This window comes from Pieris napi, chromosome 19 (genome assembly GCF_905475465.1).
Source record: "Pieris napi chromosome 19, ilPieNapi1.2, whole genome shotgun sequence".
NCBI classification, from domain to species: domain Eukaryota; kingdom Metazoa; phylum Arthropoda; class Insecta; order Lepidoptera; family Pieridae; genus Pieris; species Pieris napi.
In genome coordinates, this window is record NC_062252.1 from 8389552 (window position 1) to 8409272 (window position 19721).

The window sequence follows — 19721 nt, forward strand, 5'->3', positions numbered from 1 at the left end:
ACTATGTATAATTGCGTGTTGTTCCCACGAGAATGTAAGTGCGTGCTCTTATTTCACCATGCCTCCTGCTGATAGAGGACAAATCTTTCGTGTAATTTTGCAGCTCCTTACAAACGTTGTGTAAATTAAAAAACCTGGTGATTAAAAAAAATAGCGGAGAGTTTATTGCCAGTTCTTCTCTTTCGATCTACGCCCTTGATTTGAGAACTGACAGTTAATGTAAAATTAGAACCATTTCATTTATATTTCTTTTTTGACGATCATAAGTGTACATTGTGTTACCTATATGAATAAATGATTTTGATGTTCATTAATTAATAACAAAAAAAAACAATAACTAACCATAACATATAATAACTAAAATATATTAAAATGAGTCCCATGAGAGCAAAGGTTCCGAAGATACGGGCAGCGTTCCCCCTTTGAATAGCTAGACTAAATCTTTGTCCGAGGTAGCTGCCAGCTCTTCGGTCTCCTGTGATGTCGACTAACCTTTTTGCTACTTCCAAATAATTAGTCTATTTAATTAATTAGTATATTATATAAAAGTTCATAATTATTTGTTAACATGACATAACTTTTATAAATAGTTTCATTATAAAAGACAAAGAAGACAATACTAAAATACAAGCTCGTACTTATAATTAGTAACATTACAGCGAGACGTTCATGAGCGTCTACTTACATTTATCAGATTTAACAAGATTAATATCAATTAACTACTTCAAGGGCCCTCAAACCTATCTCAATTTACGAAGCAAACATATGTCTTGGAATTAGAATGTTTGCACACGATATCCAAGGTGACTCTCCAAAATCCAATAACTTAAAGTTAATCAAATGTTGGAAAATGTGAATACAAGGACATGTCTGAGTTTATTCAACTAGAAAACTCGTTTTATATTACATGTGTACATAATGATGACAAATAAATTTATTGCTCGTAGCGATGAGATTAAACAATATTAGGTTTAAAGAAATGAATTCCTATTATATATATCAGTAGCGCTACAAACTCTTTAGGTCTGGGCCTCAAATTTCTGTATCTTTTTCATGATAATTTTTTATCTAATTGGCAAGTAGGTGATCCGATTCCTGTGCCTGACACACGTCGACTTTTTGGGTCTAAGGCAAGCCGGTTTCCCCACGATGTTTTCTTCACCGTTCGGGCGAATGATGAGCTCTGATGTTAAGCTCAGAGATAATCGCCAGGCACTCGCAACACATTATGAATTGATAGTCTATTTTAAAGGAATTTTATTGGGTCGCAAATTATGCGCACGCGTCTTAAAAAAAATAGGGCCAACATGTGCGTTTAACCTTCGGAGCAAAAGGGTATCGGTTGAAAGCGACTCACAAATTTATGGTAATTTATAAAGTTTGAACGACCTATACTAATACGTAATTCGATTATGGATTAAGTACGAAACTTCGAGTGCCCTTTAACCTTTAGATTACTTAAAGCAAGCATATTTGTAATGTAAATATATTATTATCTATTCTAATAACTAGCTAACTAAACCGAAATAATTCTTTTTTTTTTAAAACAGGTGGCAAACTGGCAGGAGGCTCACCCGATGTTAAGTGATACTGCCGCCCATGGACACTTTCAATACCAGAGGGCTCGCGAGTGCGTTGCCGGAATTTCAAGAAAAAATTTAGTTAAATAATGGTAAAACCACTAAACACCCAAAAAATACAAAACAAAAGCAATTCTTATTTCTGAGATCTCTGCTGTGTTTTATTTGGAGAAAAAATATTTTCTATTTTTGTGAAAAATCGTTACAAAGTCTTAGTTTAGATGCTCTCCGAGTATCTTTATAGTTGATAAGTGTTAAGTGAAGTTAGGAGTGAAATAATATATACATACCCTTATACCAGAAGATAGTACCGAGATCGTGAGGTCCTTGACTCAGTATGCAAGTGAGGGCCAGCGAGCTGCCAGTCTTTACGTACAAATCAGCTGGACCCAGAACATGTGCCTTGGCTTCTGTTGACAACACATTTTGTATATTAATTATAAAAACATTATTTAATATAATATATATTATAATAACATTACTACAAAACACACGAGATGTGGAAAACCTTTTTGTGAAAAATCATTGGTTTGAACTTGTGGTAGTTCAGTAAGAATTCGAATTTCAAAAAGTTCTAATATACCGTGGTATGGCCGCCATCTTGATTATAATGACAGACCACGCCAATTTAAAAATCGAATACAGCGCTACGAAACAGTTGTGGTGGCGTAAAAGCGTTCTCAAAAAACGTAGAAAAAGATTAGACGTTACTTATGAAGAGAAATGATTTATCATTATATTAAAACAACTATTTTATACTTTTAACTATTCTGTGACGTTGGCAAAAATTAAGTAGAATCAAGATACAAAGTTCATAATTATTAATGTTCACTTGTTTTAAATTAATAATGTATGCCGGAGCCTAAACTACGCGCTCTGATAAAAAGTTAATAAAATAATAGTGCATACATCTAATATATAAAATGCTCCTTCGCCTTCGAAACGACTGGACCGATTCTTATGAATTTTTTTATGCATATTCAGTAAGTCTGAGAATCGGCTATTAACTTGTATCTTTCAAACCCCTAAGTGATAAGGGGTGTCCACTCCAAAAGAATATTTTTACTTTTTGGTTATGTGGCACGTGGCTGACCACAAACTTGGCTTATAAAAAAATAAAATTGGATGTAGAAATATAATTTAGGGGCCCATTCAGTGACTTAAGATATTACTCATTATATATTATGGTTGCTCAAAATCTTACATAAAATTGAATTAATGGCGTCACAGTGACGTCAACTTAATTTATGACCAAGGTCGCTAATTAATTCGACTAAGTATGTCTTTGATGGCCGAATACTTTGGCCAAGGTGAAGTTCGAATTTTGCAGACATCTGAATATTCAGAATTTTATAAAGAGAAAACAAATATATAAAAATACGTTTTCTCTCGTCTACTTGAAGTCAACCAAATTAATGACTATTCGGCCATAAGTCGCCCGATCATAGATTTATCTTTTTATAAAGGCCATTTTATAATATTTAAAAGCCAGCCCATATTTTTCAATTAAGTGGTCAATTCTAAGATTGTAGTGCAACCTTAAAATAACCTATTTATATTAAAAACAAAACAAAATCCAGATAGCAAAAATTAGAAAATTATAGAATGCTTTGGATAGTCTTTTACCCGTGTACATATAAATAATACAACATTTTATTTTATTAATGTTAATGTCACGTGTCGTATGTTTATATATTTATGAAATAAAATAAAGCTATATCATTATATAATAGTATCAACATGATTACAGCGCTTTAAATGGCGACCATAATATGTGCAAAAACATTAACAAATGAATAGACAGTCATAGTGCATACGAAAAAATTCTTAGTAAAGGATTTGTTACGTCTAAATTCAAATTCAAATTCAAATTCAAAAATCATTTATTCACGTAGGTAACACAATGTACACTTGTGATGCGTCATTAAAGAAATACATATTAATGCTTCTAATTTTACATTTACTGCCAGTTCTCCTCTAATAGATTTAATAAACGGTGTGTTGGTGGAAAGAAAAATTCATGGCGTCGTAACGTAAGGGAGTGAACATATATGTATGTAGACAAGACACGCTTCGCGAGAGTGACGGACTACCTCCAGTAATGGAGGAGAGGCACCAAAAATTGTTTGGGAAAAAGGCAAATAAGTTCTTATAAAATTACGCCAAGCGCCTAACAATAGTACGCCTCAAGTGTTCAAGGAAAATTTGAAAGAGAGATTCTAAAGAGATATTGAAAGCTATTTTTGGCTACATTTATTTGTTTGTTAATCAAAGTCAAGTCAAAGTCAAAAATAATTTATTCACAATGTACACTTATGAACGTCAAAAAAGAAATATACATTAAATGCTTCTAATTTTACATTTACTGCCAGTTCTCGAATGAAGGGCGTAGAACGGAAGAGAAGAACTGACAATAAACTCTCCGCCACTCTTTTTAATCGCCAAGTTTTATGTTTTACTCAACGTTTGTAAGGAGCTGCAACCAGTACACCATGTTCCACATGACATCTTAGGTAATTAATAGTTAATTAATAATAATAAAATAAATTAAAAACAAAGATTTGTCCTCTATCATCAGGAGGCATGGTTAAATTCGTGGGAACAACACGCAAATACATAGTCGTATTGTCAGTAATGTTGATAAAGGAATTGTTTAATTTTTTAAGTTAAAACAACGCATAATAGAAATTTAAAATCAAAACCGAAAACAAAACGCTATAATTAATATCAAACAAAAGCTGGAACTCATTCATTCGGCGTGAAACGAGGCTTATTTAGATATAAAAGATAAAAATCTTGGACGAAAAATCTCCGGAAAAATAAAAAATCTTGGATAAAACGTGGTACAAATTTCAGATTAATCCGCACCACCTTTTATAGCTCCAACAATGTCATTGGACAATTTAATCTGTGCAAAATGCCAAAATGTCGGCTTCTGCGTAAATGATATTTTCTAAATAGCTTACATAAGTGCTTTGCGTTAAACATGTTTTGGTTATTTGCGTTTAATTTTTATTTAAAAAATAAATCAGTGGCGCTACAACCTCTTTCGGTCTTGGCCTTAGATTTCTGAATCTGTTACATGATCATTTTTAAATTTAATAAGCAAGTAGGTGATCAGCCTCCAGTGCTTGACACACGCCGTCGACTTTTTGGATCTAAGACATGTCGGTTTCCTTCACCGTTCGAGATGTAAAATGCGCACATAGAAAGAAAGTCCATTGGTGAACAGCCGGGGATCGAACCTACGACCTCAGGCATGAGAGACGCACGCCGAAGCCACTAGGCCAACACTGCTCACAATTTTAATTTTACCTCGGTGTTTATTTCATATTGAAGTGCTTAATACAATACGTAAGGGAATGGGGTTCAATGAACTGAAATTGGAAAGTATGAAATTATTCTTATGGGAATAGTAAACATTTGATAGACACACCAAGTTTGTGGTTTGGTAATAAGGCATTATAGATATAACTTAAATTACTCTATTCATTTATTTTTACTTTATAAGCAGGTAAGATCAGCTTTCTATTTATTTATATATATTACGATATAGTAAGCCTCTTTTCTTTCTCTGCCGAGAAAATGTTTAACTGCGCATATATATGTGTATATGTTAAATACTTCTGAAATTCTCTCGTAATATGTCTATAGATTAACAAATTTATTAGCTTAATTTAGTAAATATTTCTTTATTTATTTCAAATGTACTTTCATATAATGAAAACAACGTCACCACTATAATCAAAAATATTGTTGGAGCCCACGAACAAAGACTCCATCAACACGTGAATGTCGAGGATATTCAACTTCTTGACAAAAGCATTCGATTTAGTGCATTAGTGTGAGTGCACGTTAGTCTTAAGTGGTAAACAGCGGTGAATGGAAAAAAATAGTACACAAGAACAGAGTGTCTTTCCCTTAATAGAGACTGTAAGTGTATTGGACATATCTTATGTTTAATATACTTTTTAATTATTTTAAAAAAGAAATCAGTGGCGCTACAACCTCTATAGGTCTGGGCCTCAAATTTCTGAATCTGTTTCATGATCCTGTGCTTGACACACGCTGATGACCGTTTGGGTCTAAGGCAAGCCGGTTTCCTCACGAAGTTTTCCTTCGAGCGAATGTTAAATGCGCACATAGAAAGAAGTTCTATTGCTTTACAGGCGGGGGGCCAACACTGCTCAAGCCAGGCCAATAAATATGCCAATTAACCGCGGCTTCTACTGATTTATTATATGTTAAATGAATTGACAAAAAGCAAAAAGTGCAGTGCCAAGCGATGTCTGAACTTGCAAGAAACTTTCCTAACGAATGAGGTAGCTATGAACCAGTTTCATTGTTTCAAACATAATACAATTTTATAAAATTAATTACTGCTCCACTTTGGAAAAGAAAAGCGACGAAACGTGTTATAATGCTTGTCTCTGGTGTTTGTTAGTTAAGTGCGCAAATTGTTTAAGAGGTGACCGTGACTTAAGACATTTCGTTATGCGACGAAATTTTTGGGAAGCTTCATACTTTCCATTCTATGATTGTATTAATTTAATAAAACCAGCCCAGCTTCGGACGGCTGGGCATTTTTTGGTAATAAATGTAAACTCAGGGATAATGTAGCGTCCTAAATTCAAATTTATATTTTTTTAAATCAGTCCAGCAGTTATTAAGTTACTTCGTTATGTACATACAAAAATACAGTTTATATTTTCTTTATAATCTTTTCTAAATTACTACACAAGGCGCTACAATCTTTTAGGACTAGGCCTCAGATTTCTCTATCTGTTTAGTGATCTTTCTAATAGGCAAGTATCAGCATTCTGTGCCTGACATATGTCGACTTTTTGGGTCTTAGGCAAGCAAGGTTTCCTCACGATATTTTCACATGGATATTCCGTTGGTGTTTAGCCGGGGATCGAACCAACGACATCGGATGAGAGTCGCATGTTGCAGCCACTAGGCACTCCTTATACTTTATATTATTAGGATAATAATGAAAGCACATTGTCACCAGATTGGTGATAAAAGACCAACCGACCTAAGCTAGGACGCGGCTTGTTAATATATAGCAAAAAAACTTTAGAGGTGTCAAGGGACACCCGGATGGAACGAAATTCCTTTCGATTAATTTATATGTTAATTGGTATCATAACAGTATGATAGATTTTCTCGACACCAATCTTACGACGAAAAAATATTGGTTGTTTGTAAAGTAGGTTTACGATCGAGATGTTTACGTGATAACGTCTTATTGGTGATATAAGTTTTTGGGAAGTAAGGAATTAATGAAGATAACAATTTTTTCAAATTTTAAATTACATCTATCGTTTTATTCACACTTTTGATGATAAATTTCGGGTGTAAAATGACAAGTTTACTTATTCGACTATGATATACATTTTTCTTCATACATTCACGGAATGCCTGGCAGCGCTCGAGATGAGACGGGAGATCGGTCCGTCTCTCTCTCGTTATACCTGCGATCGCGCTCGTGAGGTTTTGGTGTGACACAAGTTTCTGAACATGTCACCCGACTAAAACGATTTTAAAGACGTTATCACGTCAAAAAAAAAGACAACATCACGAGGTGTTCCCAGGCGGTCACCCATCCAAGTACAGACCTCGCCCGACGTTGCTTAACTTCGGTGATCGGACAAGTACCGGTGTATTCAACGTGGTATGGACGTTGGCGATAGCTAAATCGAAAATGTAAAATATAATAACTATAGCAAAAAGTGTCGTTACAACTTTTGGTCTTAATTTATTCCGTCTAGTCCCCTTTCGCAACGCTCGATAACTTCGTTCCAACAAGACTAATTTAGTTAAGTGATTCCAAAAATAATTTTCATTTCTTATCCCTACAAAAAAAAGCCAACATCACGAGGTGTTCTCAGGCGGTCACCCATCCAAGTACTGACCTCGCCCGACGTTGCTTAACTTCGGTGATCGGACGAGAACCGGTGTATTACAATAGCAAATAGCAAAAAAGTGTCGTGACAACTTTTCGTAAGAATTTTTTCCGTCTAGCCCCCTTTCACAACGCGCGATAAGGAACTTCGTTCCAATATTATATACTGAATAAACATTAATAGATCAAACACTCACCAACAACATTCAATTGAAATGCCAGCGACATCTTGGGTTCAGTATTGACTTGGCACTCGTAGATACCGCCGTCCCTCTCTTGCGGAAACTTTATTTGTAAAGTCCAATTCTCCGATTTGTCCGGTCTGATTACCTGCAGGAGTATTCAATTTAGCCCATAATTTATCTTTGTTGGTTGATTAAGGAAATTGTCGAAAAGGAAACTAAATATATTTAAACTAGCAGACACACGTTGACTCGAGACATGTCTAAAGTAAAAAGTCAACTGATTTTAAATCTAGACCATTCCCTAATCCCGAAAAATTTCATAATTTCATGAGGCCGTTTAGAAGGATATTTATATATTTAAATATTACAAATTATGTTCTAACTAAATATAAATAATTGATGATTAATACCTATATTAATAATAAATAATTTAATTAAGTATTAATCAATATTTAAATACAAGAGTGTAAGACATTGTGTGTGTTTAACAAATAAAGTCTATTTAAAATACATACAAACTATAAAAAATTAAGCATTAAATATAATTGAGGCCATTTTTTTAATAATTAAATGTAATTGTTAAGACCTCGATTAATTAATGAAAAGAGGTATTATTCTTATGGTAATAACTAGTAACTGAGTTACGCGAAATTTATTGGAACCTGTCTGATTTAAGAAGGCTTTGAGAGGCCCTTTAGCCTCTGGACAAACATCAAATTTAATTAAGTCGAAATTATCAATCCAAATTAAAATCTTTAATTACTGACTTTGTAGTAGCCTTCATCTATGTAAATCTTCCATTAGGCAATATAATATAAACATTTCGCTATTGTATCGATAATCTTATATTCTGATAACATTTAAATTTTAATCAGCCCAAAAGATGGTATTAAATAAATGCTAAGTAAATAATTTAAATTACGTCAGAAACATCTTTTAAACTTGAGAACATGCCAAAGAGGAATGTAAAGAAGCATGGTTGGTGTAACACTAAGACATCGCAGAGGAGCAGAAGAGATAGGATTAATTAAAATTATTACAGAATGGCAACCATGAGATGGAAAAAGGAAAAGAGGAAGATAAATAAAGAGATAGGCAGACGATATAAAGAGAATAGGAGGCGCAACTTGGACAAGAAAAGCTAACATTAGAAAATAATGGAAGCAGCTAGAAGAGGCCGTATGTATCACAGGACACGCTGATCACCAAAACCAGCACATCTGATGTATTCGATTAGGTAAGGTTAGTTAAAAAAAAGTAAATAATACTAAAATTCAGCAGATTATTTAATAATAGGAAATTCAAATACCTGAAATCTCTGGTCTGATGTGTATGTGAGTATTCCAGCTGTTAAAATATGCAGATCCCGTTTTCTTATCCAGGAGACCTGTGAATACATTACGGTCAAAACTGTTCTTACTACAGGTCAACGAAGGGATATAATTGCAAGTGCGAGATAACTTTTCTAATCCAAAAAGTATTCAAAGTTAGAGTGTACTCCTCCCTCAAAGGCCGGCAATGCACCCACTAAGCGTCAAATTTTTTTTAATTGCGCACAAAATATATTACACAGCCAGAATTTGAACACTAACAAATGAACATCGGTGTATAGATTGGCACGCTTTAGCCCAATATACCCTTCATTAAATTACCTTACCCATACATCGTTAGAGTATATGGGTGTATTCTCAACGACCTTGGTCGTAGTTTAGTCAAAAAGCATTACTATAGGTACAAAACTTGGGCATTTATAAAACAATTTAGCAATATTCAACATTAGTATTTATTACACATAATACAATTCAATAGTGAAATAAAAATTGTATTGTCAACAGTCGCAAAGTTTTGAGAGGAGCAGCCTCGATGGAGATGTTGCTCTGAACGCCTAACAGCTCTCAACACATCTGCTCATAGTCTAGTTGACTGATTGCAAGATAAAGACTTATATATTTAAAAAAAACAGTCGCTAAATCGCTTCTCAGCGGTCTATTTCAAGGTTGTAGAAGTGTTGAAAAAAATATACTTAAGACTTAAATAACTTTCATTTGCGCACTGTTTACACATTTTTCTTTGGTATTTCTTTGCAACCTACTTGTTGAATAAAATAATCTCATTATTGCCAATATTATGAAAACAACTAAATTTGACAGGTTATCAATAAAAACATAACCAGCACTGAAATACTATTACAACTTTGGTAAAACATTCCAAGTTTCTTGCAAGGAATTCGCCTCAAAGCCACAAAAACTTCCGGAACGGGAAATCTCAGCCGCCGGGAATGCATTTGTTTTTTGTCCGGATATTCTGATAATTTCCTCGTATTTTGAATGTTTTGTTAGCAAAATTATTAAACAAGAGGCAATTTTGTATCTCAATTTTTCTAAATGTTAAGTGTGCCTAAGTAAACGAATAAAGTACATCAGCGCCATCACGTCTGATAAGCAAAGTCTTGAAACTGTTAGATCAGTGTAGAATTGTTTATATTGCGAAAGAACTATCTCACCAGCTCGGCTCACACTTTACTAAACGTGACAATGTTTTACACACAGAACACATATTTTTATGGAAAATAAAAATATAAAACGTACTCTAACATCGTCTAATGACAGAAGGATATCTCTCTCTTTTATCGGCAGCTCATGTCTGAGCCTCGTGGTCAGCGAGCAAGCATCTGGAGCAGACTATCTGTTTCCACCGGTTTTGGTCCAGCGCTTCTTATGACAGTGTACAATTTTGAGGACGATGAGTCTTTCACTTTATCGGTCCACCTGGTTGGTGAACGGCCACTTGATCTTTGGCCTTCTGTACCAACCACGATCAGTTTCTCCAAGTTCTCATCGCCTCTGCGCATATAAATAAGATACAATTCGCTGTTGGCATGAAATATAATAGTTTTACAATATCCGTAAATCTAAATGTTGCCTGTATTTCCGCATGTTAAAGCTATGTATATCGTTACGTACACCGTAGAACCATTGATCTACGGTGCTACGGTGCTACGCCACTTGTTTATACGGCTTGAGCTACGCATGTTAAGTATAGGTAATAATATTGTAATCGGTCGTATTGTATATAGGTTGATGTGGTACAATACGCTTAACTACGACGAACACTAGCATTACAGAGCTGGTACTTTCATCTGCACTAGAAACCAGGCAGGATTTAGCTATATTACAGGTGATATTTGTAGCAGGATTAAACAGGCTGTGCAAGCACGAAGCTATTTGCTTGGCCTTAATATATTAGTGTAATAATGATTCCTTGAGAATAAAAGGATAATCAAAATGGTATCAGGATTTGAAAGCGTTATCATAACGAAACTTGGATAATTTATTTATTTCCTTATTTCCTATTTTTACAGTAACTTAATACTAATACAATAGAAAACTAACGTAAAACATAATATAAACATAACAAGTAAAAACTTAAAAACCTAAACCATTTTATAACTAATTATAAATAATGAAATTCTTGTGAATTCAGCCAGTCCGCGCGATCACATCGTAGTATAGTAAAGCCTATTGCAACCAACTCAGAATCAGCTATTGACTTATTACAGCCTGTCTCTGTGACAGCAATCAAGTCTGCCTCTGCTGTCAACACACTTGCGTTAAAGTTAACTAATTTAGTCCGAAGCCCCCTTACGTTTTGATAGAATATATAAATTGGTTTACTTCCACCCTTCTTTACTTTTGTTCGATCTCCGAAACCACACCCAATCACAAAATTATATATTTACTGGCCAATTTTCAGGTTGACAGAGTACCTTATATTCACTTTCTGGTACACCAATAATAAAAGAAGCATAGTCCCTTTCCGTTTTATGATTTATCTTTTCTACGCTAACTGTCACATTTTTGTTATATATTTTTTTCACATAATATTGCCTTCGACTCCATCTGAGTTTTTGCCGCGTTTGAAGATACCTTTTATCTAGAGATAAGCTTATTGGCAAGGAAAGGATTATAACTATCAATGACCGCAGAGTACACTTAGGTTTTCAGCATTTCACATAGTTGGAGCTTTCACAGCCCGTTAAAGTTTAAAGCCAAACTTATATGGAACAAAGGAAATTCTAACGTAACATAATATTTGTTGAAGTCGGAAAATTTCTCGAGAAAATTTTGCGAATAAACGTGCTATATAGCTGGTAACCAAAAACCACGGTTCATGTTTGCGGATGGATGACCTCACTTGTATATCTCGCAACTATATAAGAATATGACATAAATATATAACAGGTATATGGTTTAAAAACAAGAGCAGTGTTGGCATAGTGGCTTCAGCGTGCGACTCTCTTCCCTGAGGTCGTAGGTTCTAACCCATTGGTATACTTTATGTACTGTCTTTTTATGTGCGCATTGAACATTGGCTCGACGGTGAAGGAAAACAGCGGGCGGAAACCAGCTTACTTTATACCCAAGAAAGTCGACGGCGTTTGTCAGGCACTTGAGGCTGATCACCTACTTGCTTATTAGATTGACAAATCATGAAACAGATACATAAATCTGAGGCCCAGTCCTAAAAACGTTGTAGCGCCACTGATTTATTTTTATATAGTTTAAAAAATTAAATAAAAATCACTGATTCTTATTTATTAAATAAATTTACTTTTGTAATATACAAAATCAACTCTTTAATAAAAATCTCAGTTGGGCCAGGTACGAGAACTAGGACGCCCAAATAGATAAATAGATTTTATACTAGATGTATATGGTTTTTAAGAATTAATATAATAATCGCACTTCAGTTCACAAGATTAATACAAATAGGGGGCTGAATAGAATCTCAATTGAAGAAAGAGTTCATGGTTGAAGTTTCTATCCCTAAACCGTGAGCACAAGGAATGACGACTGGATAAGGGGACTCTCATGGCATTAAAAAGTAAAGAATCAAAGTACGAACCCAGGTGCTGCAATTAGATCTTTGAATTCCTATGCTTATTCGCCACAGCTAAAATTTACAAATTGTAGTCTTAATCAAAATATATAGTGTATATAATAGTATGTAGCAGTAGAATTTGCAATTATTCGCTTCCGGGTCCCAGCTAGTTTCGTTTTAATTAGGGTTAATTAAACGAAAATTGTACACTACTTAGTGCGACGGATTTTCAGTGCATTTCTCTACAATATATTTAAGAATGTGTATTTTTTCGTGTCCCTAAGTGGATGGTGATTACTTGTGTTATAATCCAAATAATTAAAATGAGGTTACTGTTCTGAGTTTATTTTAATGATAATTACTACTCGTGAGTGTAAAAAAAATAAAGTTTCAAAATTTGAAATGATTTAACGATGTATAAAGGTAGTCCAACATGCCAAAATATTATTAACCAATATGAATGAGAATTTCCCCCTATATTTTAATTAACTAATTTTTTTAATTACTACTACTACTACGATGACTCTGCAACCCAAAAAGTGTCTTGGCCTCCGAAATGAGAAACTTCCAGCAGTCCCTCCCAGCAATTTATGGCTTTCATCTGCAGTAGGTTCTACTGCACTTTGTCGATCCAGCGTTACAGCGTTACGTTACGAAAACTCGGTTATCTTCTTGGTTTAGTTACACGATTTGAAACGAGCATATAATTTTTATTATAAATAAATAGCTATTAACGAAAATGTTTAAGTTATGTAATATTTATTATATGTATATAAATTTATAATTATTCTTTTATACCATTGGGGGCAAACAAGCCTACGGGTCGCCAAAAAAGGGTAGACATCGTAACACCCATTTTTGTGGGTGCGTTGCCGACCTTTGAAGGAAGGGAGACTATTTTTTTAAACGGAAGACCCCAACCGGCAGTCCATTCTACAGTTCGCAATAGGAAATGGCTTGAGAAAGTGATGCGGATGAAATTTATTAATTTCATTAGAAGCACTTTTTCACTTTTAATTTTCTTGATATTTCTGTGTTCTCTTATTTGGGGTTACCTGGACTCGGTAAGTAGCGATAAAGCCGCACTATGCAATATTTTATTTAACCGAATAATAGATTTTTAGCCTAATACATTTCACACGTTTGAACATAATATACACCGAGACAAAAGGATCATCACGCCGGAAAATGGAACTTCGAAACAATTACGTATAAAGCCTTACAATTTGTTTCGCCATTGTCATAAGGATCTCTTAGGCTTAACTGAGGATAGTTGTTACGTGAAATTATGAATTACTGTCTGCGTAGACATGTCTACTTTATTCAATGTGATAAAGACAATTCTTTACGACTAAACAAAAAACAAAAGAAGGTTTAAGTCAAGTACTGTTTTGTCTCTTCCTATCAAATTGTGATTACGCTGTGATGAAAAAAGACAAAAGTACTTTGGTTAAAGCGTCATTACTGATTTATTTACAATTGGCAAGGTAATATGTCTACAGAATTACTTCTAGGTAAGCTTAAAATATCTTGGATTATTATAAAAATAGGCGACCAGTGTTGGCCAAGTGGCTTCAGCGTACGACTCTCATCCCTGAGGTTGTAGGTTCGATCCTCGGCTGTGCACCAATGGACTTTCTTTCTATGTGCGCATTAAACATTCGCTTGAACGGGGAAGAAAATCATCGTGAGGAAACCGGCTTGCCTTAGACCCAAAAAAAGGCCGCGGCGTGTGTCAGGCAGGAGGCTGATCACCTACTTGCCTATTAGGTTGACAAATGATCATGAAACAGATACAAAAATCTGAGGCTCAGACCTAAAAAGGTTGTAGCGCCACTGATTGATTTATTTATTTTAGTAAGCACGGATTAAAAACAGTGCTTGTATGAGTCTCAACCGAGGTCGTCCGAAACACCAATGGTTTTTGTATACTGGCTCGAACGGCAAAAAAACATCGTAGGGTAACCGGCACGCTTACATCTGATAACGACGTCAATCAGGCATACCAGATACAGATCTCTGGTAAACAATAAACTACAAGTTCCCCTTTTCAGAATGCCAAATCATAAAATGACTGCTTCACGACTGATTTGATAGAGACCGCCGATGCGAAAACCGCTGTGTGAGATCGAAAAGTGAGTTACAGAATCGCAGGGCTGGTGAGTTTTTCTGAATTAAACCCCCAAACTTTTAGTACCTATTTAAATTTGTACATTACAGTACTTACAGCTTTATCTCCAAGTTGTTCTACTCTACAATGTAGAAAGGCGGTCTGTCCAACCACCGTGGTCACATTCCGCGGCACATTGTACTCGAAGTACGGAAATGAGCCGACACTGTCTTCGCCGTAATGCGCTGTGCCTGGAATTAAGAGAATCTTAATTAATTACTTTCCATGTATTTCTGAAAACTTTTTAATTTAAATTATTTATAATACAGTTACTCAGTAATATAATTAAATGTTTTTCATGAGTACAGACTGACAGGTATTAAGGACTAAAGATATATAGCGTAGTGAAGAGTTTTAAAAATTACTAATGGACGCGGCACGGTTTCCTGATGGTGAAGGGTTATGTGGTACTCGCTGCTGTGCATACCCACTAAAACCCCACGGCGCCACCAGCAATTGCCCGGGGCACGGTAACAGCGTAGCCTTGTCCGCATTCAGCCACGCGATCAGCCGTTAGTATCACGGCCCTCTACGGCCACGAATGATTTGGAATAGACCTTGGCACATCAAGTGCCATTCACATCGGCTAATATTTCATATTTCGGCCATACAATGCGCAGAGAGAGAACTTGGAGACAAATCGTGGCTGCTAACACAGAAGACAAAAGACAGAATCAAGTGAAAGACCCGTCGTTCTCAAATTGCACCCTATTAAGAAAAGAGAAGAGAGGCGCTGGACACAGACCAGTGAAAACAGACAGCGCGTTCCAGATGCTTCCTTGCTAAAAATGCTCAGACGCTAATGACCGGGGAGAGAGAGGTTTCTGTCTGAGGACATTAAGCAGAGATTAATTTAAATCATATAATTAAAGAAATTTCAAAAAGGTTAGTCGACATCACAGGAGACCGAAGATCTGGCAGCTGCCTCGGACAAAGAATTAGTCTAGCAATTCAAAGGGGGAACGCTGCCAGTATCTTCGGAACCTTGCCTAAAGGGACTCCTTTTAATGATATATTTTAGTTTATGTTAAGTTTAGTTATTTATTTCAATGTATTTTATTTTATTATTAGTTTTATTGAGAATTATTGTTGAATCATATAATTTATGTATGGCTGACATTTTTTATAATTTGGGTGATTAAAAAATCTGAGAACCTATAGATACCAATTTGATTCTTTAATCATCGAAACCAAGCTCTTGATGAGTGGCGATTTGACTAAAAGATGGACGCGTTTACTCTTTCAGAATCTAGACTTGACTAGACGAGATTATAAGGGATTAGATATTATTATAACTTACCCAAAAACTATGTGGGGTACCTTTGTCTAATGCAGGCAAAATTCCAGTTAAAACTAATATTATTAATGCGAAATGGAGTTTAATACACTTTCGTGCTCACGGTAGTTTTAATGAATTTTGGCTTAACGATATTGCAACTTTTAAGTCTGAAGGTTTAGGCTATGTAAACCATGCCACACTGGTACATAATGAGATATTATGCATGAATTTTTGGGTTTTCTTTTCGGTTTTACATTTATCTGTCGCTCTACGAACCTAATGCAGACTAGGTATATTAGTCAAAATCAAAGTCAAAGTAAAAAATCATTTTTTCATATAGGTAACACAATGTATACATATGAACGTCAAAAATGAAATATACATTAAATTCTTCAAAATTTACATTAACTGCCTGTACTCAAATCAAGGGCGTAGAACGGAAGAGAAGAACTGGCAATAAACTCTCCGCCACTCATTTTAATCGCCAAGTGTTTTGTTTTACACGACGTTTGTAAGGAGCTGCAACCAATACACCATGTTCTACTTAATATCTTAAGTAATCAATAATAATAAAATATATTAAAAACAAAGATATGTCCTCTATCAGCAGGAGGCATGGTCAAATAGGAGCACGCACCTAAATTCTCGTGGGAACAACACGCAAATACATAGTCGAAATAACTAACATCACCGCATACACGAATTCAATTCAAATTCATCATACTACGATCAGTCACCACAAGTAGCACCCGTTCACGAGTATGACGCATGGCCAGCCATCGGCACCCTCGCCATATTTTGGGAGAGAGACAACCCGACGCATGGACGCCGCCGCAAGCAATGACATTTAAGCGAGCATGACGATCCTTGAAATGTGAACTTGGCTACATAAGATTACGTACTACATTAGAAGTAGTTTCCTCCCCTTTTCGGACGCACCAACTTTTAGTCCCACCACTTTTTTATCAAATTAAAAGCTCACGCAGCTCCACGTATGTCGGTCTTCATACGGAGACTGTTGGTACCCCCAGCGGCAGGGAATCCATTAACACGTCAGCCCTACCCGCCCTGAGACGTTGCTGAAAATATTATCAACGATAATCCATTACTTTATTAGTACCGCTTTAAGTGATTACGAGCTTTAAGCGGAATAGAAAAACTCGGGTACTTTAAAAGGGTCCATCGTAAGTGTAACGAAGTGGAAATTGTTTCCTTATCCTGGTTCTATTTTGTTGTATATTTTTACTTCATTCGCGATGGACAATTGTATACAAGTTGTATATTTTGGAACGAAGTTCCTTATCGCGCGTTGTGAAAGGGGGCTAGAAGGAAAAAATTCTTACGAAAAGTTGTCACGACACTTTTTTGCTATTTGCTATTGTAATACACCGGTTCTCGTCCGATCACCGAAGTTAAGCAATGTAGGGCGTCAGTACTTGGATGGGTGACCGCCTGAGAACACCTGTTGGTGTCGGTGGTCGGCAAAGATTGGTGTCGAGAAGATCTATCATACTGTTATGATACCAATTAACATATAAATTAATCGAAAGGAATTTCGTTCCATCCGGGTGTCCCTTGACACCTCTAAAGTTTTTTTATAATTCTATTTACACGTCGTTCGCAAACTCACCATTAGACAGTATGTGAGTCGACTAAAACATCACCATATTCTAGAGCTAGAAGACCGGCAGTAGCTCTAGACAGAAGATGAGTAGATGCTTCCAACGGGAAGTCACTCCACATGACAGTACCACAGAAAAAAATCGCTCATAGCCTTGGGGCTGATTGCAAATAATCGCAGAAAAAAAAATTATACGTAAATTACAAACAACATGGCTGACTTTAAACCTGCGTTTGATGCCATGCATTTGGGTGTTTTTCTATACCCAATTAACATGGCTCGTCCGGCGTAGGAAAACATCAGGGCCCAAATTTTGGAAGACAGGATTTCCGTGTAGGTTATGTTATCTATACTAATTCGAGTATTATAAAGAAGAAAGATTTGATTTTTTTTTGTTTGTAATGAATAGGCTCCGAAACTACTGGATCGATTTACACTATTCTCGAGTGAAATAGGCTATGTTTCATAGTCAAAAAAATTAGGGATGCTAACTAAATAATCTAACTTGAATAATCTAACCAAGGGTGTAAAAAAATAAACAAAAAACTTCCTTCAATCGCGTGCGCTGCGAAAACTATTAATGATAGCATAACATGATGTATATCAATTTTCAGGACAGTATCTATAAAAAATGTCGCGGCAGCATATCTTTATCTTTTATAGTTACGTCACAATAAGCGTCCTTTTATTTTTATTTTTATTAAAATACCACCGCTAGAAAAGGCTCTTTGTAGCTCTACCTAGGTATTTATATCCTTATCAAAATAAATACGAACGTTTCAAATAAGCTACAATTTAATGGCATAAGCACCAAAAAGCATGGTGGATGAGTGATCTCTTGCCGTTTCTCTTGAATAGTTTACACTATGTAATATAACAAAAATCTTAGCCACAGCAACGCTTGGCCGAGTCTACTAGTTAATAAAAAGAGATATTTGATATCCAAAATGGTATGTGTATACTTTTCCTATGGTACAATGTAATTGGTTAAAAAATCAACACACAAATTCTCAATAAAAACATCACTAGGCTTCGTACGTGAAAGCTTAAAAGCATTTACGGAAATTACGACGCGGCGTCTGCGATTCAATTAATTGCATTTCCAGTTTTGCGTAGCAAAATTACTCAAGCTCTGAACTTGAACTTTTAAATCTGCCCCAATAAAATAATTTAAATTAAAAGCCTTATACCAGACAGATACACATTTTATTATAAAAAGCAAGAAAATGAGATGTGAATTGCTATTTAAGTCTAGCAATTTGGCTGAATGACGCGATAAAAGGGTCAGATGTTGAATAGTGAATACGCTTTTGAAATTGTAGGAATTCCACTACATTTAAAATGAGGCTAATCTTTAGTTTGTAACTTCATTTCACTGTTAGAGCATATGAAAGTCTTTTATTTACGCTGGTATTACACGTTATCATATTCAAGCGGAATAGTGACGCCGTTCGCAGTAAGCAAATTTTTCATTTCTGTAGTGGTTGCACCAGACTCGACATACATGTCAGAACATATGATTTCAGTAGCTTCGTAGTAGATTTTTTTTGTTAAATATTACATATAACCAAATTACAATATAACCTAAGGGGTTTAACCTTGGTGCCTGAACTACTTTAATATAAAAATAGATTAAACCATCAGTGAGAAAACATATTTTATACCATAAACATATTACATCTATCTTAAATTTATGGAGCCCATCACAGGTTGTCCAAGCAATACCTTTAAAAGGTACCCTTGCAATTTTAATTTATTTAGAGATTTGAGGGTAAAAATTAATCAATCAATATATTATGAGTTTATGGATGCGAATTTGGTAAATAAAACCGAATAGAAAACTCGAAGGTGGCTGGACGAATTCGAGTACTTTTTATTTATTCCTTGAAGTCTTTAACAAAGGACGTAGTTCTCAAATCAAGGACGTAGAACGGAAGAGAAGAACTGGCAATAAACTCTTGTCAACATTTACATACAACCCGACACGGTCATAAGTGCATGTTATAGTCCATACATTTGTTAGTTGTGTAAGCAAATCGCGCGTGTCACTTGAACCCTGTTAGCGACATAATAATCAGTGTAACTGCGGGGCTTCGA

The 19721-nt window shown here is 35.3% G+C and overlaps 1 protein-coding gene and 1 non-coding gene across 3 annotated transcripts in view; both read right to left on the minus strand.

Moving 5' to 3' along the window:
• LOC125059153 (lachesin-like) overlaps positions 1-19721 on the minus strand; it is a 135418-nt gene that overhangs the window by 5578 nt on the left and 110119 nt on the right. Inside the window, exons 3-6 of one of the 2 annotated variants that reach the window (XM_047663436.1) lie at positions 14782-14915; positions 8983-9060; positions 7686-7818; positions 1871-1987 (exon numbers count right to left, since the gene is read on the minus strand). In XM_047663436.1, the coding sequence (XP_047519392.1) occupies positions 1871-1987; positions 7686-7818; positions 8983-9060; positions 14782-14915 (462 nt within the window). Of the gene's footprint in view, positions 1-1870; positions 1991-7685; positions 7819-8982; positions 9061-14781; positions 14916-19721 lie in introns of both variants that reach the window. The other variant, XM_047663435.1, reaches the window with a different exon arrangement.
• Positions 7153-7271, minus strand: LOC125059467. The gene has a single exon (XR_007118672.1). It is a non-coding gene; the product is annotated as a 5S ribosomal RNA (ribosomal RNA).